General features: G+C 44.8%; 1 protein-coding gene across 1 annotated transcript in view; it reads left to right on the forward strand.

Moving 5' to 3' along the window:
* The window catches only part of COG5 (component of oligomeric golgi complex 5), a 1436183-nt gene that overhangs the window by 1136019 nt on the left and 275621 nt on the right, over positions 1-24543 (forward strand). Inside the window, exon 15 of the mRNA XM_085654126.1 lies at positions 21751-21861. Coding sequence (XP_085510252.1) covers positions 21751-21861 — 111 coding nt within the window. The remainder of the gene's footprint in view (positions 1-21750; positions 21862-24543) is intronic.

The following is a 24543-nucleotide window of genomic DNA, read 5'->3' on the forward strand; positions in this document are numbered from 1 at the left end:
CAGCCCAGTATCAAATGCCGAAAATGAACAGCACCTGGCCCAGCCCAGCCTCCTTCGGCCTCTGACGGCCGTAGACGGCCCGCCCTTTGCCCGGGCTTAGCCCGGCGCTGTCCGCGCGCGGTCCCGCGGCGCGGGGGGTGGAGTTGGTTTTAAAGCGCCTTCGTGCGCGAAATACAGAGTGTCCGCTTCCGATAGGCTGGAGCGAAGGAGCCTGGGTAGTGTAGTCTTCAGGGCCCTCCACACGGCGGTCGCGGTAATTACCAGAGCGATGGCGGGAGGGAGACGGAAAGGCAATCGCCAACAGCAAAGGCAGCAACCCCAGGAGCCAAGGAGGCGCACAGGTGAGCACAAGCAGGTGATTCCGGTGGTCAGAGACGTGCAAACAACCCCCGCTCTGCCGGGGGTGGAGTTGGTTTTAAAGCGCCTTCATGCGCGAAATACAGAGTGTCCGCTTCCGATAGGCTGGAGCGAAGGAGCCTGGTTGCTATGTCATATAAGTTAATCAGATTTATAAACTGATATCCACGATGCTTTCAAAGGAAGTCATGTAATATGAGGTAGCATCTCTTGTGCAGTATCCTATTATGTTTATTTTATTGGTACTGGTTTATCATACTTCTCACTCGCTTTTTCCTGCCAAAAGTTAAGAGCTGCATTAAATTCCACTTCTCTTCCATTTCACAATTTTCTTCAATGAGTCTGGGATGGTGGATTGCACATGTGCAAAGGCAGTCATGTTGAAGTTTGGGGATATATTGATAGATCTGTATGACATGCGTGCCAATTGTCGTGCTCCTTGCCTTACATGTTCATCCCTAATCGAACACTGAAATAAATCAAACATTATAAAAACAAGTCTTCTCTTTTTATGATCCATATTTTTGAAACATTGCCTGTTGCAGTCTAACTTCTTCCCAACCTTACGGGCATTCAACATTTTAATATTTCCAGATCATCTTCTTTCTAAACTTTATATGCCATTGTAACTTCTCTACTTTATCATGGTGAAGGTTTTGTTGTTATGAGTACTTAATCACCCATGTAGTGATGTTTATACAAAATAAGTTCTGTGATAAATAAATATATGAAGAAAGGAGTCTGAAGCATTTTAACGCCGGACTGCATTCTCCTACAAGCTTAGATTATTTTGCATGCCTCCCTGTTGTCATGTAAACCTATCACATCTCAAGAGGGGACTGAGAGATGTACATACTTTATTGGATGAATATGACCAATTGTTTAGTTGTCATACAGTTTGATTGGAGACAAATGTAACCAAGAACACTTGATTTAGTGCGCAACCATCTCTGAAAGATGGTACATTATCTGCACTATTGGAGAAATTATTTTCAAATAACCTTTCTGGTCAGCTCGGTTTTGCTTTGTTTTAAACAGTCCACAATTGTTAATGGTCTTCTAGTGCTTGTGTACTGGTGCACTTAACTTCACCTTCCTGACTCACACTAATGTACCGAAGACAGTCCAGCTTCCCAAACATTGAGCATTGCAGTAAAATGCAAATAAACGTATCCTAACCATTAAACTGTGGTCCACACATCTGGTGCAACAGATAGACTCAGACCACTGACTAACCTTGCATCCACCTCAATATTTTTTGATTATTTCCTGCTAATTTGATATCCAGTCAGATTGTGGCATGGTTTAGAACAATATTAATCGTGTTTTCTCATTTTTCATATTTCCAAAGTGAGGTCAGTCCCATCCATATCCTTTACAGTCATATTGTTGCTGTGGGCCCTAAACGGCATTTTAGCATTAGCCACTGAGGACCTTGGCATGTTGCATTTCAGTTGACAATGTATTTTAGATTTTTGTTCATTCACCACTTCAGGTACAATAATAAAACAGGTTACTTGCTGTTTGGATTGATGAGAGCTTGACAGGACACAATATGGATGGCATATTTGAATATTGTGTCCTTCGCTATCTTTTTTGCCTCTGTGAATGTTGCTCTTTTGCTTAATACTGACTAGGTGAAATTCGGAATTAGATATGCCATGGTGTTAATTTATTAGATACCACTTCGATCTAGCAGTGGTTTAGCAAAGGCATAATAAACAGTGGTTCTACAGGTGGAGACCTGGAAGCCTTGCTTGCACAAAAGATATGGTGCTCCAGCTCATCTGGTAAGCTGTGACTGTAGTAATTGGTACTGGCTGACAGCGTGTGTAGGACTGTGTGGGTCCAGATTCCTACTGAACTTGCCCTTGAAACATATCACATAATTTCTTATAGTCAATTTAGCTCCTTAGGTGAGCCGGTCATAACAGTAAATGGACGTTTGGTATTTCAGCAGAATACAGCTCAATGATCCTGATTCATGTGCAGGAATTCAACAGCCTCTTCAGATGTCACAGCACCAATCCAACACAGACAGAGAGAGGGTCCCTTGGCAAGGCAAAGGTTTGTAGACAACCCCAAACAGAAGTCTGCATTATAAGTCCTCCTTGGCCACATCACCATCTAGAATGTTTCTAAAAGGCCAGGCTCTAATAATCTTGCTTGCCTTGCACAGTAGTAGATGCAATCAGATTCTTCTTGACCACATCCTACATAACCCTCTTGCACTAGGACCATGGGACTTTCTAACATCATGAATCAATCATTTCCCACCCCGACAAAGGCTTTGCTTGTGCATTAATGAAGACTCGTTCCAGTTGCAAGTGGATATGTTTCAATAACACTGGAGCTTTCATGGATTCACCTGCCTGAATCATTCCCCATTGTCAGGTTGGAATCCTCTTTTAATTTTTAAGAACTGCAGTTTGAACATGCTTATGTGAAAGATACAGTCAAGAACTCTAGTTCTATGTATGCAACTTGAATAGGATCTTTAATAGATTATCTTGCTTACCAAGCAGTGCCTGACTTATAGGAAAGGTGAGAGGAGGCCCACCTTAATCAAAGTGGTTTCTGAGCATCTTTTGCCATTCTGTATTCATTTCTGGTCTGGTTGACTATACGGAGATAAAAGTATGCCAAGTCATCAATTCACCACACTGCAATTATCCAGGATTGGCACTCCTGCAGAAGGTGCCACCATTGCTGACACTTCTCTTGTTGGGTGAGTTGTGGCCTTCCTTATGTTTTGCCTGGTAGCTTACCTGTGGCAAATTATTGCAAGCAGCAGTCTGTCTTTCTGTGCCTTACGTTTATATATGCCGGGACTTGTGAGATGGTCTATGGTCTACAGTTCGTTGCTTAGTCTGATGGATTTGATCTTAAAATGTCAGGCATTCTTTGTCTAAAGAGTGCACTGATCGCTTTGCAGGTTTATTTGCGTTAGGGAAGTAGCTGATAAGACAACCAATTCCTGGAACTGAAACTCAATAGGTACCTTTAAGAATTACCTGGGCTTGTCAAAAATAAGGTTCCTTGATATATCACGGACTCATTTTGCCGATACAATTGTGAGTATTAGTGCCATTTTACAGGTAAGATTTGTATGTATGCTTGAATGAATGATGCAAGAATTCAATAGTTAGTAATTAAGCTTCCATATGGGGTGATATTAATGTTAGTGGTAAGGATCCGAAATGTCCATGCATGAATTATTTACTAATTAGCTGTGACAACATCAATTTAATACCAGGCTGCCTTCTTATTTAGGGATGTCTAACATTTATAGAGTAGTATACTAATGCTGCATTTGCCAAAGATAACCAGTAAAGAGGAATTTGAGAAGGTTGGTTTGAAAAGCATATAAATCCGCCTGCTACATCAAAGGGAAAACGTCTTAGGAACTGCAGATGGAGAAAGCAGAACTCAAATGTATCTTGGAGTTGTTTGGATTAGAGAAGGTTTGCATTGCTAAACCCTTTTCAAATCTCAATTTAAAGTTCTTGTCTGGTTTCTAAATGAGACGTTTACAAGGTATGCAGGGTTAGTGCATTTGCAAGGATGCACATCTCTGCTTTACTGCAACACTGACTCGGCCTCACTTTAATGCGGGACTGAGTTCTAACATTAGGCATTTTACAGCAGAGCTGAAAAATGGCTAAACGTGTCATGGGTTGTTTTTATTCATTCCACGGTGGCTTGGATGGTATTTTGCCTATCCAAAGCTGTAATATGCACCTGGAGTGGTAAAAGGATTTTGAACTTTTAAGCTCAGTGTGGATGGCACTGTGCTAATTCAGAGCTTTGTGGGACTACTGGACAGCCACACATCACAGAATGCAGATTCAACAGATTGCCTCGGATTTTGGTGTGTCTGGTGACGCCCCCGGACTGGTGCTGAATGGGGGGCCCCATTGATAGTGGGGTACGTGGCCCCAGCCACACTAAGACTGTGCTGACTCCCAGTGGGTTTGAATAATGGTGCAGTGCCTGCCTCCCTCACGAGGGTAGCGCTGCAAGGACTGTCTCTCTGAGGTGAAGGGGAGCGATGCTAGTCGACAGCCTTGTTGGATGATGGTGACGGAGGCCCAGTCTTATTACATGATGAATGGATATTACAGTGGCAAATTGGTGACACATGGGCAAGAATAAACCGTCAGGGCGCAGGGGAACATGATGGACCTGTACACCATGCTGGTGGCTTCCACTCGGCACCTGACTCGTCAGGGGGGAATTTGAGGAGATTTGATGCTAGACTTATTGGCGATGGAGCCGTTGAGAGCAGAGCTCCTGGCAGCCATCCAGGGTGGCACCGGAAGGCAAGATTGAGATGGTGTCTCTGGTGGTAGACCTCCTCAGCGCTGATCTACGGAAGGTGTCGGACAAGGTCCAGGTTGCGGAGGAGTCTATTTTGGAGGTGCAATCTGAGATTGCAGCTCTCAAACAACAACTGGCCACTTTTGCCTCTAAAGCTAAGACAATAGAGGTCAGGGCAGAGGATGCCGAGGGAGATCCCGCCATAACAACTTGCGCCTGCTGGGTTTCCCGGAGCGGGCAGAAGGGACGGAGGTGGACACATTTGGGGAAGCAATGGATTCGGTAGACCCTGTGGCTGGTGGACCTGTCACCCTTTTATACTATTGAGTGAGCGCACCGTGCACTGGTGGCCCCGCTGGGCAAGGGGCGCCCCAAAGGGCCATCATAGCTCGAATTCTTAATGCTAGAGACCGGTTGTGTTCTACGTGCGCCCCGAGAGACTGACAACTCCGGTTTTAAGAATCATAAAATATCAGTACACCCTGACTACATTCCTAAAGTGCGAACACATCCAAAAAGCTTCCTAGAGGTCCAGAGCAAGTTGTGTACTATGGGGCTCCGATATATGTTATAGCCAGCCAGCCTCTGAGTGGTATCCGGGGGCAAGTCTCATTTCTTTGACTCCCTGAAGGACATGCGGTGATGGCTGGAGATGTGGGACAAGGTCCCACAAGAACAAATGACAGTCGAGTGCACATACAGGAAGAGGGGGGCGTAGTCCCAACTGGAGATTCCGGGGACGACACGCTAATGATGGGTCCGTGACAAAGGACGCATTGCAGTGCAGGGGGATTGCACAATGGCGAGGGCCTCCCCGGGGGAACTGAGCACTTAAGGGAGCAATGCACCGACCACCTCAAGAGCAGAAGATACTGCTACCGGATGTGTAGGATCTCGCGCTCACCAATGTTAGACTATAAGTCTTTTTAACATTTATTTATGTATTTATTTTTTATTTTACAGAGTTTTATATAGCGCAAACTTGACCCGAATCGGGTATCGGAGTGCTTTACGTAGCACCATTTGCATTACATGAGGACACATTCATTTTTTTTAGGCACGGGGAGATGAAGTGATTTGCCCAGAATCACAGGATGTTCAGAGTCATTGCCGAGACTCAAACCCAGTTACCCAGATTTGAGGTCGACCGCCCTAGCCGTTAGGCCAACTCCTCTCCCCAAGTCCATGATGTTTTGTATTAATCAGTGTCTTCTATTGCGGAGGAGGTGCAGGTCCATGTGGTGGAGGGGAGAAAACCTGTTTTAAGTTGTTCACTGGTTGGTGAAGGGTGTTAGTGGCACTGTACAGTATTTTGTGGTGGAGCCGGGTGGTCTGGACCCCTCTCCATATTTGTGGTAGGCTATGGTTGAGGAGGAAAGGTTTAGGCTGTGGTCCCTGACAGCTTCAATATACATGGATAGGCAGTATGTTTGGCTGTTGGTTTGCTGTTTGTCTGGGGTGGGGGGTAAGATGTTTTGTTTTGTCTTGTCTCGTTCCAGTTGGGGGACGAAGTTTGTTTATGTGCATGGACAGGTGCAAACATGATTGATTAATTTAATAGATTATTGAGCCGACGGACCCACTCAGCATGGGAGTGGGCTCGGACAGGAGTTGTAACCAGGCATGACTTGCATGGAATGTCCAAGGTCTACCAGATTGCACAAAAAGTTCAAGGGTCCACTTGTATCTCAAGCGTCATGGGGTCCAAATACCCTGCTTGCACAAAATGCATCTTATTGGTGCAGAGGAAAAAAGTGGAGAGCGCAATTGTATTCTGCAGCCTGTTCCTCGTACACCCGGGGAGTGGTGAGTTGGGTGGCCCCTGGGGAGGCCATTCCGTCATGTTTGTAGTGAAGCAGAGATAGAGGGATGCTATATCCCATTGCAGGGCACGCTTGATGGGAAAGACATAAACATTTTGAACTCCTATGGGCACAGTGTGGATGATGGTCATTTCTATATAACACTGCAGTGATTGCTAGAGGACAGCATAGGAGCCCCTATAGTATGGGCGGGCGACTTAAACTGTGTCCTAGAAAGGCACTGTGTCCGCTATCCCTCCAGACTGGGCACCAATCCTCGAATGACAATATCTTTGACTAATGTCACGATGAACTTGGGAATGATTGATAGTTGGCGCACACTACACCCACAGACTCATGGCTACACTTGCAGTTCATAAACACATTCTATATATATCTGCCTGGATCGGCTCCTGGTTGCAGGACTGGACCCTGGGACACTGCGGAGGGTAGAGCACTTGGGTAGGTAAATGTCTGATCATGTACCGGTGTCACTTCTCATTTGGGGAGGGAGTGCATGTACTGGTCGATGGCGGTGTACGCCTCCGGACCTACTGACGGTTGCGGCCTGAAGGAAATGCTTCTTGAGGCACTCCTGACCTATTTAGACAGTAACTGGAGAACAACTGGGTCACGCACCATGGAGTGAGAGGCCCTTAAGGATGTTCTGCGTGGCTGGTGTATTGGAATGACCTGTGGGGGTGAAACAACAACTTATTGCAAAAGGTCGCGAACAGCGCTGAAGCTGCTGCATGCGGAGGAAACAGACTCTGCTGCCTTTAAGGGGGCGGTGATACAAATCCATCGGAACCTGCAGGGTTTGTGGACATCTCTCAACATACATATCATTACCTCTTACCAGTAATGATTGCCCCAAGAGGGGGATACATCTGGGAGGCTGTTAGCCTGGATATTGTCACACAAGCAAGAGATTCCACCTATTTTGCAGATTCCACACCCAGGGGATCAGTAGTCGACGCAGCACAGCCAGATACTGACTGCCCTGGTGTTGCACTTCTGTGTATTCAGGGAGACTTGGGACGGTTGTCCCGACAGGGAGGAGAGGTTTTTCTTGGGTGTGACACTGCCACGTGTGGCGCCTGACGATGCCTGCGACCTTGTTGAGGAACTTACTCTGGAGGAACTGAGAGCTGCGCTCTGGGTTTTGAATAGAAATAAGGCCCCTGGGGGTGAAAGCTCCCGCGCAGAATTGTATCATGCATACATCAAGGTTCTTGGGGGAAAATTGTTAAGTGTCTTTGCCGAGGCACAGGCCTTGGCACCTTGCCCCAGACTATGCAGGAGGGAGTCCTTAACCTTCAGTTGGAAACAAGAGGGGGGGGGGGGGATGGCCTGATGATCCCTCCTCATATAGACCCATCACTATAATCAACACAGATGTAAAATTGCTTTGTAAATTGCTGGCAAAACAATTACAGGGTGTCATCCTTACTTTGATTCATGTGGACTAGTGCAGATTTATGCCTGTGTGTAGCACAACCTTTAACTTGCGGTGTCTGGCCATGTATTACATGAGACCTTGGCATCGGACCAGGACCTTGCCCTCATGTCATTGGACATTGAGAAGGCATTTGATACTGTTTGGTGGATCTATCTCATCATAGCTTAAAGGGCTGAGCGTTGGCCCAGTTTTCTATGGGTAGATATACAACTGTTATACAGTTGGCCTGTGGCCTCTGTCAAGGTGGGGGGAGAGGTCCCCAAGGCGTAGTCGATCAGCGGGGCAAAAGAGAGGGATGCCCCCTCTCGCCCCTGTTATTTGCGCTGGCCCTAGAGCCCGTGGCCATCCTGCTCCGCCAGGAATTGAGAGAGTGGGGCATACGCGTCTTTGAGGCAACCCATTTTTTCTCTATATGCCGACGAAGCGTTGGTATATGTTCAATCTTTGGCTGATGTAGTAACGGTGTTAATGCAACACTTGAAGAGCTTCGGACTGGTGTCAGGCATACAAATAAATCTTCAAAAAACAGTTTTTTCCCCTGGGCCGGCTGACTCTAGTACCGCAGAATTACCACTTACCAGACTTGGGCATCCGATGGGAACCTGAGGGCTTCCGATACTTGGGCATTATGATCACTAGGACCGGGATGGAACTTCTTCGCGTTAATGTGGACCGCGTGGTGGGGGGACTCGTTAAATTGGTTGAATTCTGGAATGCGCTCCCCATGTCGGTCATGAGAAGGACGGCAGTGTCAAAGATGGCCTTTCTTCCTCGATGCCGATACCTAGTTCAAAATGCACCATTTCCTCTGCAGGAGACCTTTTTCCAGACTCTAGACCGTCTCTTTATCTCGTTGGTATGGGCGGGGAAATGCAATAGAGTTGCCCTTTCAGTCTCGAAGAGCGATATGGAAGAAGGTGGCTTAGCTATCCCGAGCATTTGTCTGTATTTCTATGCGGCACATCTCCAGCACGCTGCCTGTTGGCCCATGAGCTGGGACAATTGGGAGAAGCGGATCCTCCAAGGCATGGTTGAGGGGGATACATTGCAACACCTTCTAATGAGGGGAGGCTGGGCGGGTGAACTGATACCCTATTTAATTTGACACACTGCAAGTATGTGGGTGGCGGCATGGAAAAAGGGTGCTGCGTAGGGCCCCCTTTTACAGGGAGTTACCCATATGGGATCTAGAGCCTTTTTGCTGTATTGATCGGGAAATGTCAATGGACAGATGGATAGCGGGCGGCTGTCATTTGGCGGGGGACCTCTATCACGGGGAAACCTTTAGAACATTCCAGGAGGCACAGGATATGTTTGAAGTGGGCTCGGGACCGTTTCTACAATTTGCTAAACTAGATAATACGGCGGAAGAGCTCTGGCGCACATACCCGGCAGCACCTCCACCCTTATAAACTCTCGGGGTACTGCTCCGATGGGGAGAAGGTAGACATCTAATTTCCCTTTTCTACAGAGCTCTCCGCGAGGCCCAAACAAACGGACTGTAAGGCGAGAGCCAGATGGGAAACCGATCTAGAGGGGCCTATGAAGGACTCAGATTAGAATCATGCGTGTAGTATAGTAAAAAGGTGTCTAGCGATAATCGGTTTAAGTTACTCCACTCTAATTACTTACACCGCACCTACATGGCACCAGTCAGTCACAACTGTAGTGACCCTGATAAGAGGGCGTGTTGTGGGAAGGAGGGGGCTACGTTTTTGCATCTTGCTTGGCACTGTTTGGAGGCCTATAAATTCTGGGGAGTGGTGGTACCCCGCATCTCTGCAGTGGTAGGTATTGTTATCCCTATGACGCCTGGTGTTTGTCTGCTGGAGGGGATCAGACGGCCCAGGGGACGCAAGATTTCATACAAACTCCTCCAATTGGCATTGCTTCTTGCCAAGCGGGGGATGATAATTGGATGGATGGGTCCAAGAGTCCTGAGTGAGATCTTACGGGTAAAAGATGTGTTGGAATGGGGTGTTGCTGAGGAACAACGTATGAAGCTTTCTCGTACTGACAGCAAAGTCACTGAGGGCTTGGGTGCCTGGGGTGAGATGTTAGAATCCTTTAATGAATATAATACTGTGGATACGGACTCAGATTAGGGGGACCTGGACTAAGGGGGCAAACAGAACCTCACCCTATGTAAATGAGCTGATACTGTCAAGTGCGTTTTGTTAACATCCATAATGTCTATACATTACACTATGTCTTGACAGCCGGAAAGATTATTCCGATATACTGGAGGGGCGGTTGCACGCCTACATTATTTTTTTTATTTGATAATGGTACCTGTCGCCATGCAATTTATGTTGGGTTGCAATATGAAAATACATAACTAAAGGTTTTATATAAAAAAATTAAAAATCCAGGGGTTCTCTGAGTGGACAGGGCTTGCTATGCAATTCCAAAGTGCTCTGTTAGGGGTAGTGTGGTTGAGCAGCCTTAGGCTTAACACAAAGTAGTGCAAGACATTGGCAAATACACACAATGATTAATAAATGACAGCACGACTCAAGACGAAGATCTACACCAATTAATAAAAAAATAGCAAGTATCTTTTTATATGATTTGGCATCAGAGAAAAATCGTTCAGGTAAGTACGTTTTTAAATATAAATTCTTTTCAGTTTAAAAAGTGGACAAAGTGCAATTTCTGAGTTCTGCAATGTTATCCTAGGGAAGGAAGAACAAGTTCTACAAACAGGTATAGTACATCGACTTACTGAACCAACCTTTTGGAGTGAAGATGAGTGGTGAGCAAGGTCCAAGGCGCACCAATAGTACACCACAAGCGGCACGAGGGCGGCCAGGTACAGGTTGCAAATCAGCGTTGGGAGCCCAATGTGTTTCAACGGGGATAGGTCACTGTAAAAAGAGGCTGCAGGCTCTGGCTAGGAAGCCAGTCTGGCTGAACCAGCAAGTGAGCTCAGGCCTTGCAATGCTCAGGGACACCTTTGATCCTCTTCTCACAGGCTCATGGTCAACAGGTGCAAAGGTGTCCTTAGGTGTCTGTTTTTCCTTACCAGAGCAGTCGCAGTTGGAGGGGTGGGGGGGGCTGAGTGCAGAGGCTGCAGGCAACATTGGGGAGTTCAGGAGGGGTGAAACCACAATGAACTCGAAGGCTGGGGAACCTTGTTGGCACTGGTGGCCCACTTCAATTTGGGTGCAGTGGTGGCTTTGAGTGTCAGGTCTTGGCAGTTCTGGAGGCCTCAGAGTCTTCTCTTTTGGAGTTTCTTCAGAACAGGTCTGCTATTCAAGGGAGGTCTTGAATCTTTTTCAAATGCAGGCAGTCCTCCCAGGTTTCTGGAGTCAACAGCTGCAGGATGAGTCGACCTTGGCACGGTTTTCAACGAGGGTTGGTATCAGGTCAAGGCCGTCAGGCCAGGTACCAGGTCAGCTGCTTCTTCTCTTCCCTCTGCTTTTGTGGCTCTTAGTTGTCTTTTCTCTTCTTAGGTTATCAGGATCGGTTTGTCTGGTGACAGGGGCTCCCCTAAATACTGAATGTAGTGGTGTTAGAGGAGTGTAGAGTAGGAGCCTATGGGGTACTGACCCTTGAAGTCACTACGCCGCCTATATGACCACTTTCTGTGGGAAGGGGGCTTAACCCTGTCCCAGAATTCCTAAGTATGCCATCACAAAGATGGCTACTTCTGAGAAATTGTGTCCACCTCACAGTAGCCCACCTTAGGGGTGGTGCTAGCATGGAAGTGGCATGCCTACCTGACTAGCTAATTTTCCCACCTGTCCAGATGCCAAGGGGGTCCTGGATAAAGGGGTTGGCTTCCTGTCCTGTGAGGGGAGCCAGATTCGCATTTCAAAGGCAGCAGCCCTTTGAGGCTTGTCACCCAAGGAAGGCTAATCAGCAGGTCAAAGCAAAACCAAAGGGGATGATGGACGGAGTGTTGAACAGTAAACACTCACCCCCAGTCAAGAGATCTGGGTTTAATCCATCATTCTTTTGCTCACCACACCACCCCAGTTTGGACCCAGCCATATGCAAATCAGTCTTGACCCTGCTCCTTGTGGGAACAGTCCAGCACGAACTGCTAAGCTAGGTCCTCCCTGGACTGGAAACAAGCATCCTGGGACCGGTTTCAGGGCATCACCCTTCATCAGCCAGGCTAGCTTGTATCCAGTTGCAAAGTGAGCAAGGGACCCACGTCTGGGCATACCCTGCCAACTCGCTGGATTTAGGCCCAGATCTCTGTACTGGGGTGAATGTATGACATTGTTCTGCATTCTGTCCATCAACTGTTGTTTTTGCATTTGTCACCCCGAGTGGGAAGGGTATGCCTAGACGTGGGTCCCGTGCTCTCCATGTCACTGGAGTCAAGCTATCCTGGCTGAAGTGGGTTGAAACCCAGAAACCGGTCCTAGGATGCTTGTTTCCAGTCCAGGGAGGACCTGGCTTGGCAGTTCGGGCTGGACTGTTCCCATGAGGCACAGGGTCAAGACTGATTTGCATATGGCTGTGTTCAAACTGGAAAGGCATGGTGAGCAAAAAAATGATGGATTTAGGCCCAGATCTCTGCACTGGGGTGAATGTATGACATTGTTCTGCATTCTGTCCATCAACTGTTGTTTTTGCATTAATCAGCAGGTCATCCTGTGGGAGGGGGTGTCACACCCTCTTCTCGAACAGGCTTTTGTCCTGGGTCTCCTGAGAGCAAATGGCTCTCACTCTAAGAGGTCAGAACAACATGTCGGGTGGCAGGCTGGCAAAATCCAGTCAGCAAGGACACAAGAGGCTGGTATGTTTTTAGGGGGCACCTCTAAGATGCCCTTTGGGTGCATGTATTGGTAAATCCAACACTGGCATCAGTATGGGTTTACCAATGCGAGATGTTTGATATCAAACATCCCAATTTTCATTGAAACCATCCTATAGCGGGGGAACTCGTTTTCATCAGTGTCCAGCACGTCTCAAGATGGCTTCCCTGGTCACTTGCACTGGCAGTAATGGACCTGACTAGCATAGGGGCATATCTGCTCAATGCAGGTATACCCTCACACCCTGCCTTAGGGCTCTCAGGCCTGCTGTGGGACGGAGTCTTACAAGTATCACATGCAGTGGTAGGAAACATGGCACACACGTTGTGTTTTCACTTTTTTTCTTCACCAAGACACGCAGCCTGCAATGGTAGTCGTGCATGTGCTTGCTGAGGGGACCCTTAGGTGGACACAATTTGTGCTGCAGCCCTTAGCGCCCTTTTTTAGTACCTGAGGCTCTAGGTACCAGGGTACCATTTACTAGGGACTTACAGAGGGTGCTAAAGGTTTTGCCAATTGGGGGAACAAATGTACAGTTTTGGGAACGAGCTCTGGGACTGGGGACCTGGTTAGCAGGAACTCAGTGCACTTTCAGTCGAAATCACATCATTTACCAGGCAAAAAGTGTGGTCGACCATGTTAAAAAAAAAAAAAAAAGGGGCACCTTCGTACAACCTCTTCCACTTAAGTTGGTAGGCCTTGATAATTCAGCTTCAAGCATCCACTTGCAGGTGTTTGCTGTGTCTAGGGAGCTGAATTTCACCTGTTTAGCAGCCAGTTTTAGAAAGGAATTACCATGCATTGGCAGGTTGGCTCTAGACCATCGTCTAGCATGGCTGTGCTAGAATCATCTATTGAAAAACAAGGGAACCCAATAGGCAATTGGTCAGGCACCTTGGGTGAGCTAACTATTTCTAAAGACAGTGGTCCCTAGACAGTATAGTAGTACAGTAAGAATTAATATAGACTCAATCAGTGCTATATCTGCTGTCCAGCCGGACAAGTATTTAATGTATAATAAATGTATAACATAGAGTAAGGGAAAAATCCAAGTGGGACACAACCTGCGTCCTATTAACATAAACAAACAAACAACATTAAGTAAGGGGCTCAGGCAAAGAGAACGTGTTTGTATTCAAATTGGATACAAATGGAACAGACAGAATATCATAGAGACGCCATTACATACTGTCATATAGCAGTTGTAATGTATAACGTGTACATATTGTCGACGGCGTTTCGATCCCTTAGATTATTAGTGGGATCATCTTCAGGACATTAGAACATTAGAATAGCATGCCTGTATACAAAAAGCTGTAATTGCGTAAACCGTGGAAAAATAGGAAGGAAGCAGAAAAAACACGAAATTAAAGATTTGAAAAAGGGTTTCTGACAGTCCATACAGTCGTGCTCAAGGGTTGTCTCAATGGGATAACAACCGTGACGTGCGTAAAATGTTAAGCTCAAAGTGCTGAAGAAATGGCTGTTATTATAAAGGTGACAAGAGAAGTAAACAACAAGAACAGAATTTTACAATTTCCATTAATTTTTTTAAAAAAAGAACAGCATTTATCATTTCTATGATGTTGATAACAAACAAGAGCAATTACAGTAAAGAACACCAGTCTTCAAGGCGATTAAGGCCAGTATGAATACTGCCCGTTCTCAAAATCCATTTAAGTTCCTCTTTGTTGAGGAGTTGGCGCGTTTCTCATGTTGCACAGAGCCGACGATACTCCCCCGCCCCCCCCCCCCCAAGTGCTTATCTCACCCCCGCAGCTATGTACAATCCTTTACCCTAACTGTGGGTTTGTTCCGATTTCAGCCACTTCACCGGCTGATTTACACAACCCTATTCCCTGCCGTTCCATTGAAGACCGCGATCCTTCTCCAACCAGCACTGGCATCACGTCCCCCGCCAACTGGTTAGCGTTTTAGCAATATTTAATTCACTATCTTCTCGACTCCTTCGTTTCTGTCTCACGGCCATCTTCTGTTATTTGGACTCCCCCACTTCTCCTTTCGCCAGTTCTTGGCCCCATTCTGTTCTTGTTGTTTACTTCCCTTGTCACCTTCATAATAACTCGGCCATTTCTTCCGCACTTTGAGCTTAACATTTTACGCATGTCACGGTTGTTATCCCATTGAGACAACCCTTAAGCACGACTGTATGGACCGTCAGAAACCCTTTTTCAAATCTTTAGTTTTGTGTTTTTTCTGCTTCCGTCCTATTTTTCCACGGTTTACGCAATTACAGCTTTTTGTATACAGGCATGCTATTCTAATGTCCTGAAGATGATCCCATTAATAATCTAAGGGATCGAAACGCCGTCGACAATATGTACACCTTGTACATTACAACTGCTATATGACAATATGTAATGGTGTCTCTATGATATTCTGTCTGTTCCATTTGTATCCAATTTGTATACAAACACGTTCTCTTTGCCTGAACCCCTTACTTAATGTTGTTTGTTTGTTAGTAGGATGCAGGTTGTGTCCCACTTGGATCTTTCCCTTACTCTAGGTCATACATTTATTATACATTAAATACCTGTCCGGCTGGACAGCAGATATAGCACTGATTGAGTCTATATTAATTCTTACTGTACTACTATACTGTCTAGGGACCACTGTCTTTAGAAATCGTGTGCTATAATCATCTGCATCATTATGCCGTACCTAAAGCCAGCACCCAGCGACCCTCATTATTCTTCCCAATCTGCAGTCCACCATCAGCCTCACAGTAATCAGGTGGTTTGGCCTTCGTGAGCCACCCAGGCTTCAAGGTGAAATCGGAAGCAAGGAACTCAGTTAGCTAAAAGTCCCTCTATAGTAAAAATCGTTTGATTGATGTTAATAGATGATGGGTTAGATGCTGACTGCTCAATAGTTTTTGTTTCTGAATTTCAGAGCAAAATAGTGGCGGGATAGAGTTTGATGCTAGTGAGTAGACTTACATTTGTATCTGTGCAGGAATTCTACAGACTGGCCTTTGTCTTGCAACATTAAACATATATGGATAGTAAAATAGACAGTGGTAAAAATTTGGAAATAGGAAAATGTGTATATTTGAGAGACTACCAGCTGCATATTCCTTACCTTAGAATACTCCCCAGGCGGCAGACTGAATCTGGAACTTTTTTGTGAGCAGTACTCCTGCACGCCAGTAGGTGGTGTCTGCACCAAAAGGGACATGTGGTGCCTATATATGCACCACCCCCAGCGCGTAAGTTATTTTCTTTGCACGCCAGTCATCGCAGACGTGGAAAAAAGCTACCCCCAGTCTATTTTTTACTGACCTTTTTTGAAGATTTTTGAGACATTGTCCCCTGGTGTGCCAGGGGTATCTGCATTGAAGGCTTGTTTTAAGCTCTGTGGCGCCTGTCATCAGCAAATGCTCGTGGTGGACCCACATCTCGTCTGCCTATGGTGCCTCCAGCGCAACCACAATGCTAAGATCTGCATCAGTTGTCGCGACATGCACTACGCCGCAACTGTCTCAATCTCGGTCGAGAGGATGGCCCCGGGGTTGGTCACAGAGCCAGTCCAAGCGCTCCTCGTCACAATCAAATTCATCCGGGTAAGTCCCACAAGCGCAAAAAGAACAAGAATTTTAAGGTCTTTGACTTTGCCGTGTCTGCTGAGGTCATCCGTGAGACGGGGGAGAATTGCCATTCAAGCCCTGGCTCCGCGGTTAAGCCTGTGCCTGGGCCATCTCTGCACCTCCCAAGGTTGCAGGAGGCAGAGTGACTCCTCCCAACTCCGTGAATTTTATGAGGCCATGCACCTCATTTTTGGGTTGCATGTCCCTGCTTGGTGCCTTTGGTCCCCGTGGGCTGGGGAGGGGCCTCTACTGGTCTTCTGCCTGCAGGTTCCCCCCCTGCATCAATCGGGCTCCTTGGATCCATGGACAGATCTGGACCGGTGCCAGTTGAGCCATCTTGACCGTCCCTGTTGCCATCCCTATTGCTGATGTCCCAGGCACCTCTGGCGCCCCCGTATTCTTCCCCACCTCAAACACGGAGCTGGATGGGCGGCACCTGACGCTGACAGGAGGCATTCCATCCAGGCCGGAACCTATGCCCTATTCCTATGGGCAAGGACTTGGGCATTACTGGGAGGGGCCCCTGAACCCGAATGAATACCAGCCCCTAGATATCACCAAGGACACTTGGTGTGAGGATTTGGCAGATACCAGTGGACTGGACACGACCACAGCAACCTGTTGGAGCGATCCGATTGACATTAAAAGCCTTTCTATTCTCCATCATTGGAATGCTAGTGCAGGTGTTCATGGACAACACCACCGCTGTGTGGTACTGCAAAAAACAGGGCGGGTGGGGTTGTGGACTCCTTTGTCAAGAGGTGTACAGCCAACCAGGTTGATTCCTTTATCTGCACCTTTTTTCTCACACATGTTCTTTACTTTATCCATACCTTGGCCCAGCAGAACTCTACATTGGGCACATTGAAGGGTTATTTGTCTGCCATCTCCACTTTCCTGCGGCTGCCAGATCAGCCTTCCTTCTTCAAGTCACCTATTGTAAATTGATTCCTGGAAGGTTTGCAACACTTATTTCCTACAGCTTCCTTTGTTATGGCTGAATGGAACCTTAACTTGCTTTTTACATTTCTAATGTGTACTGCCTTTGAGCCACTTCATACCTGCCGTCTTAGGCTTCTTACCATCAAGACGGCATTTCTGGTGGCAATTACTTATGCCCGGAGGGTCACTGAACTGCAGGTGTCATCTCAGCCTCCATAAATCTCTTTCTTCCCAGAGAAACTGGTCCTTCAGACCTGAGCATTCTTCTTGCTGAAGGTAGTTACTCCATTCCACGAATGCCAGTCCATCACTTTGCCTACCTTTTATGCTATGCCTCATCCCTCTAAGGAAGAGAAGAGATTGTACCAGCTGGACCCAAAAAGAGCGTTGTCATTCTATCTTAACAGCACAACCCCTTCCGAGTGGACGATCAACTCTTCGTGTGATATGTTGGAGCCAAAAAACGAAAGGCTGTGCAGAAACAAACCATCTCCAGATGGATTGTACTCTGTATTAAGATCTGCTATGCATTGTCCAGGAAGCAACCCCCAGACGGTTTGCATGCTCATTCCACCAGAGCAAAGGCTGCGACGACTCCATTAGCATGCGGAGTTCCGGTCCTGGACATCTGTCAGGCAGAAATTTGGGCCTGCATACGTTCACCAAGCACTACTGCCTGGACAGTCGGGTCCGTTGGGACGGGCAATTTGCCCGTTCGGTCTTGCAGGACTTCCTAGTCTAAATCAAGTTTGCAGACCCATCTAGGGAGAGGTTGCTTGGATATTTATTCTAAGGTAAGGAATCTGGGACTAGAGGTCTTTTATCAGATGAACAAGTTGCTTACTTTTGGTAATGCCTTATCTGGTAGAGACTCTATCTAGCCACACATTCATTATCAACCCACCCAACCTCACTGCTCTACAAATGGATTTATAGGTATAGGGCTGCCCCCTTTTCAGTGCCCTAGTTCCACACACCAGTGGTCAGGGTTCTTCGTGGCTCCGTACTCCTAGCGTGGAAAGACGCAAAAAGAAACTGACGTCAGCGCACTGGGGTGGCGCCTCTATAGCCACTGCATGCGTCACTTCCGGCACGGACGATGCCGACACCACGCAGAGACGAATGACACCACCTTCCGGCACGTAGGGGTACTGCTCACAAAAAAATTAGCATCGAGTCTGATGCTTGGGGAATATCCTAAGGTAAGGAATCTACGGCTAGATAGTCTCTACCAGATAAGTCTTTACCAAAGGTAATTAACTTTTTCATTGTGTCAAAATCAGCATTTGTCTTACATAATCTGTAGTTTCAAAGTAAATTCATATTTTTTAAACTATAAACTTGCACCCTACAGTCTTTAAAGACTCTTGATGCCATTGCTTAATGTGGTTCAAAATGCGTTATGTCCATGCCTGCCTACTGAATGACCTTTGAAACCCATCTGTCCAGCGAAAAGTTCCAGTTTAATGAAAAATACATTTTTTGTGGGAAAATAGTAATTATGAATTTGAAAAATATCTTTCTTCTGTGGTTATCTTGCCACTCATAAGACTGTCAGCACCTTACTCGATATGAGAAAGGACTTGTGAACTGAAAATGAAGCCATTCATTTCTTATCTGCTCTTGGCACATAAATACCTGGACACGGATGGTAGACATTTTTTACAGGTCTGATGCTAAATCAAGCGTCTTTGAAAATGGAAAGACACAAAGAACGTTGCTGGGTATTGGCTTTTTTGTGGCCAAATGAGACATTGCCAGATGTTGGAGAATTGCTGAGCCGCCATTCTCGACAATTCTGTCTAGAGGCGTGACTTATTGTTGTAATGCAGAGAAAGAGATTTATAAGTGGAGTGGGAGTCTGGGCAATCACCAGAAGATATGGGGCACTTGGATTCTAAGAGAAATTTAGACACCTGAAATATTCTATCTAGTATGCTATAATATTGGTCATAATGTTGGTAATGGAGTTGTGACACGATGCATTTACAGTGTACCACCTATCTGCTATATTGTGGTGCCTCAGTCGATTGTTGTAAATAATTGTTAGGTAAATAACATTAAAACAAAAAGATGTGTTTAAAAAAGGGGGGTTCAATTTAATTGCATTATTTCTAAACAATGTATTACCATTAAATGACCTTGTTAAAGAGAGTTTAATATGCATTCTAAATCTCATAAGGTGAAATAATTTGGTAATGTAGTTTTCTTTCCAATATAATTAACTTATAAACCTGAAGAAAAAAAAGCATCTTTACCTCAAGGCAGGCATTATTAGAACCTGCCATGTTAAACTTGCCATTGGCTTTGCACCCTTTCTCTCTCTCTCTCTCTCTTGAGTGATAATTTAAAATATCCACTTGAAAGTTTTACAGAGGATTGAAAATACTCTCTCTCCATGGAGAAGCAAACCTTTGGTCCCAATTCCTGGAACCAAAGAACCTCATAGGAATGAATGAATGAATGAATGAAAACCTTTATTTGATTAATTAAAACCTTAAAAGGGAAAACACTAATTTAAAAATCATAGAAAATTTTAAAACTCCTTTAAAACCAATGGCCGTCCAGTAATATTCCCGGTGTACTTAAACAGTTGGTAAGAATACAGTAAAACTAAAATCTCGCAGATCAATTCGCCCCTGTATCTTCATCCTTTGGAGTTACTAGCTAAATTACCTGGTGCATGAATCTGGCTAAAACTTATTATATTTTCAAATTGTCCCCTTTTAGTGCATATTGTACAGGTCTTAGCCATTTAATTCTTTTGCGGAGCAGGTAGGGACATGTACACACAATGTGTGTCAGAGACTCATTCATGTAGCTGTATTTGCAACAGCTAATGTTGGAACGGGTGTAATTAGACCAAGCATGGCGAAATTCTAAAAGAATTACTAGAAAAAGCCATAGACATAAAAAGGAAGGAAGTCTTTTTACCTTTGAAGGAGGACAAGTCTTGTTTGTGAAATTACCTTTACTTTCTTTTTCAGCACTTTCTTAAACAGTTCCGCAGATTTTGGTAGGCCCCAAAGAGTATCTGCCTGTATTGTATGCAAGCAAACTTAAGATATTTTTTCCATGGAGCTTAACTGGCAGTTTGAAGACATGGCAGACCAATGTGCCTCCTTCATCAGAGAGACACCAGGTGTTTTCAACTCATGACAAGTAACAAGGAACTGTACCAGGAGTAAAAGTCTCGTTAAATTCTAGCCTGATGTGACAATGACTGGCAGAGTTAGGAAGTTGAAAGATGTACTTAAAAAGCTGGGAGAGAAATCTATTAAGCCACATACTGACCATGCCCGGAAAAGCCGGGAGGCCGTATACCAGAGAAGGCAAGTACTTTGCCTTTGCGCATATGACCATAAGTAAAGGTGTTATGGAGGGAGTTTCCAGGTTGGTGTAAAGAATTTAAAAGTAAGCCTAAGTGATAGGGTTGCCTGGTAGGCTTGGAGGCTATTAACTATCCAGTAACCCTTGGCATGGTCTTCTCATTAAAGAGAACGTAGGTGATCTTAAAAGAATGCATTGTAGAGATGGCTATTAGTATCCAATAGAAAGCCTGCAAAGAAGAAATATTTGGAAAGTGGTTGCTACCTGCACAGTGATTTGTATAAAGCCCCATTTTTCACCATTCCGTCATTATGGGAGAGTGAACATCTCATGGCGATCATATGGAGCTGCTTTGGGATATGGTTAACGATTGGGAAGGTGTGTAGAGGCCTGCATGGAGTAGAGAATGAGTTTAGCAGTTCCTGAAGCAGATTTGACTTAATACTTAACACTTCCAATGGGGCAGTTGAACAACTATTTTCATTTGTGATTTCTGGTAGTAGGACAGGGAGTAGCCACAATGAAGAGCCACTTTTTGTGGTGTTCTGCCTAAACCTAGACATGCTGTCCCCAAACAAACCACAAACTCAGCAAAAGCAAATTTTGAAGTACAGAGCTACCGCCACATGAATAGCAATAGTGCAGCAGATTCTTACCTGTACAAGGGTTTCATTCACCACCATGCTAATTGTGTACATCCATTGATGGATAAGACAGTGCTGTTGCAGTACTACTTTGTCCCTGTTGAGTACATCTTTTTGTGGTTGTCCGGGTGTGTCCCTGTTGCACGTGGTACATTAGGGTGTTCAAGAAGTAACCTGATACATTGAAAAAACTTTTGATTAAAATGTAATTCTCAGTTTGCTGCCAGTGGATCTGCAGTGTGCAACCTGTACAAATCCTACTCAATAATTACATTTTAGTAGGTGTTCCAGTATAATGTGTATTTGAATATTTATGCAGCTAATTTCTGTTTGGCTTCCTGCTGAAGCACACATTATCCCTCAAATAAGGTTTCCTGTGATCTAGGTATAGCTTCTATTGTGATTATTTGACAGGGATGTGTGCACCTATTCAAAAAGTTTCTGTATGGCTCTCCCCTACTGCCATTAATAACATGGGAGAATATGACATCTATTTATGTTTGCCTTTTTGTAGCTATCGACCCAAGGAGATGCTAGCCAGGTCATTGGACCACTTACCGATGGACAAAGACGGAATGTCGCAGTAGTAAATTCGCTTTACAGGTTGCACCAGTCAGTCCTAAAGGTGAGTGTGTACTGATGCCATGATCCATACTGATCCATGAAATAGTGAATTGTGGAAACCGTTTTTGCTCATTACATTGATCTAATATTCATTGATGAATTGAACCATATAGGGTCCTTAGTCAAGTATACAAGTGCTTCGAAGATACAGTTGTCTATTATTTGGCATTTGATGTTTGCTGTGTTACAAAGAAAACTTCAATACTGAGTTTTGGGCCATACAATTACTTTTCATTTAAAGACAAAAACCTGCATGTAGTCGAATGTGACCCCTTAGCACATTCTCAAGTGATATTCCCACTCAAAATAAATGTTAGCTTTACTGAATTTTCCAAAGAGATCTGACCAGTGCAATCTTAACCTGTTCATTCAGTGTTACTAGGTGGCACTGCCAGGATGATGACTCTTTGAGCTCAACACTTGCCACTGACAAATGCTGTGATCTAAAGGTCAAATATTTGAATCGTGGCAAGGCAGACTGCATTCCACCCTTTCATTCTACCTAGGTTAGCAAATTGAGTGCTATAAATTGGGTTATAGTAATATGTTTTGTTTACACACAGGATTGGCAGAAGTGTGGTATGAACACTGTACATTAATCAAATTGTTGCTATTGCCTAAATATGAGTGATTATTGCATCTGTGGACCTGTAATATATTTTATCTGTGATGTTGATGTAAATGCCTCCCCACAAACAAAAGCGTAAACATATATACCACCAAAATCAACTTTACAGGCAAAGATTTAGGGAAAGGCACTTATATTGCCATAAGATGTTACATGTGCAAGTGGACACATTGTCTCAAATCAAGTATTCACTGTGAACAGTTGTAGTAGGGTGCACTGTAATAGAGGAACCCTAAAATATTCCCAAAGGTACAAGGTTTCTGGGAGAAGCTCTTTGTAACAATGCATTATCTTTCCCGGCCAGATTTGCAGCAAAGAATGTGTCTGGTTCAACAAATGATACATTTAAATTACCAGTCACAAAAAGGTACACAATAGCAAAAAACGTACAGCACATCAGCTGAGTAGAAAATACATCGACCAAAATAACTCACTGTTCAAAATAGTGATAACAAATCCTATGTAAGGTGTTATATATATCCTATGGTAGACTTCTAAAATTAAATTTGCAAAAATTAAGACCTTTGTTTAAATCCAAGAAAGTGCTGAATGGGGATAGTCTTTTCAGCAAAGTTGACTTCAGCTCTCAATCAGCCTCCATCAGTGGTCTTTTTGGGAGGTTTGCACCAGATCATAACCTGGCCCAGGAGTGCTTAACACAGACCTCTTCACTCCTCTGCATGTTGTATGGACAAGACTTCGGATGAGAGTACTGGATTCAGCTCCAAGCTTTTAAGCTCCTCGGGGTACACTTCTGGTATTCATGATTACTGTTCTTAAGACTTTCTCACTGATCCTTCTTGACTGTCCTCTCTCCACCTACGGGAAATGTCTGACCTGTCTGACACATCATGTCATAAGTAGCAGGATCTTGGTCTACTCTTCCTAGTAGAATGTGGATATGCTTTCTCACATCAAACATGTTCTTGGATATCTTGAGTGTGAAGCTGAAGACCAGGGACACGTTTCTGGCAAATCCACTTCAACTCTAAGTGCGCTTTAGTGCAGCTTCTGAATTTTGTTTTGCAGCTCCTTGACACCAGAGGTACAACCTTTCCTAAAACAAACTCCCCTGTCTCTTTTGGTCCTGCTGGTATAGGTAGTCCTGTGTCCTGTTTCTAGATGTCCAAGCCGGACTGTAAGTAGTAGGCAAATCTCCAGTTTACCCATACCCCAGTTTTCCTTACTTCAAAAAAAGCCACATTTATGGGAGCTGAAACCATGTTCAGACCCGACCCTAGTGCCTGTAACCACAAACAAGAAAAACTAAGCAGGTGGTACTACCTAGACACCGTCTAGCGTAAGTCGACACTCTTATCCATAGAGATACAGACGGAGAAAGATGGCTTCTATGCACTTGCGGCATTGCCCCTTCCCCTCTAAAGTCAGTCCTCATCAATAGGTTTGAGATGTCTTGAAGCCACACTCCTGTCTGGAGTCTCTTTATAACAAATAATAGTGATTCGAGGACAGCTCTATCTTTGTTTTTGAGAACCTCTCAGCTAACTGTGATGTGATGAAAGCTTTGAAAGCTTTCATGAGGGGCATTGCCTGTGGTTCGTTCTCTCTCTACGAATTATTGAACAAATTTACCTTGGCACTCTAGCCGTAATTGTACACAAATATAGTGTAATGATCTCGCAACAGAAAGTGGCCAATTATAAAGAACCAGTTTGTTAACTTTTTTCATGTGATTAACTCACAGATAAAGTATCATCACGTGCAGCAACATTGTATCAAAATAAGAAAGAAGAGAACATCCAAATAAATATATTTTCTATGCAACTTTGTTGTTTAATCCATAGTTTCCAAAGTGATGCAACACATTTTTATAAATATGGTGCACAATATGGTAACTAAAGAAGCATTTAATTATTCTTCATTTGTGATATTCCTAATTGTCCGCATTGTAAATAGGTGAAGACTGCCTAAGTGAAGTTCCTGATCCTAATGACTTCAAAATGGTGGCAGTGTGGAAGCAGCCAGATCAGCCGACACGTGTTTCGTTACTCTGCGTAACTTTCTCAAGGCTTATTTATTTTTTGTGTTATTTCT

The sequence above is a fragment of the Triturus cristatus genome, chromosome 4_1 (assembly GCF_964204655.1).
Source record: "Triturus cristatus chromosome 4_1, aTriCri1.1, whole genome shotgun sequence".
Classification (NCBI taxonomy): domain Eukaryota; kingdom Metazoa; phylum Chordata; class Amphibia; order Caudata; family Salamandridae; genus Triturus; species Triturus cristatus.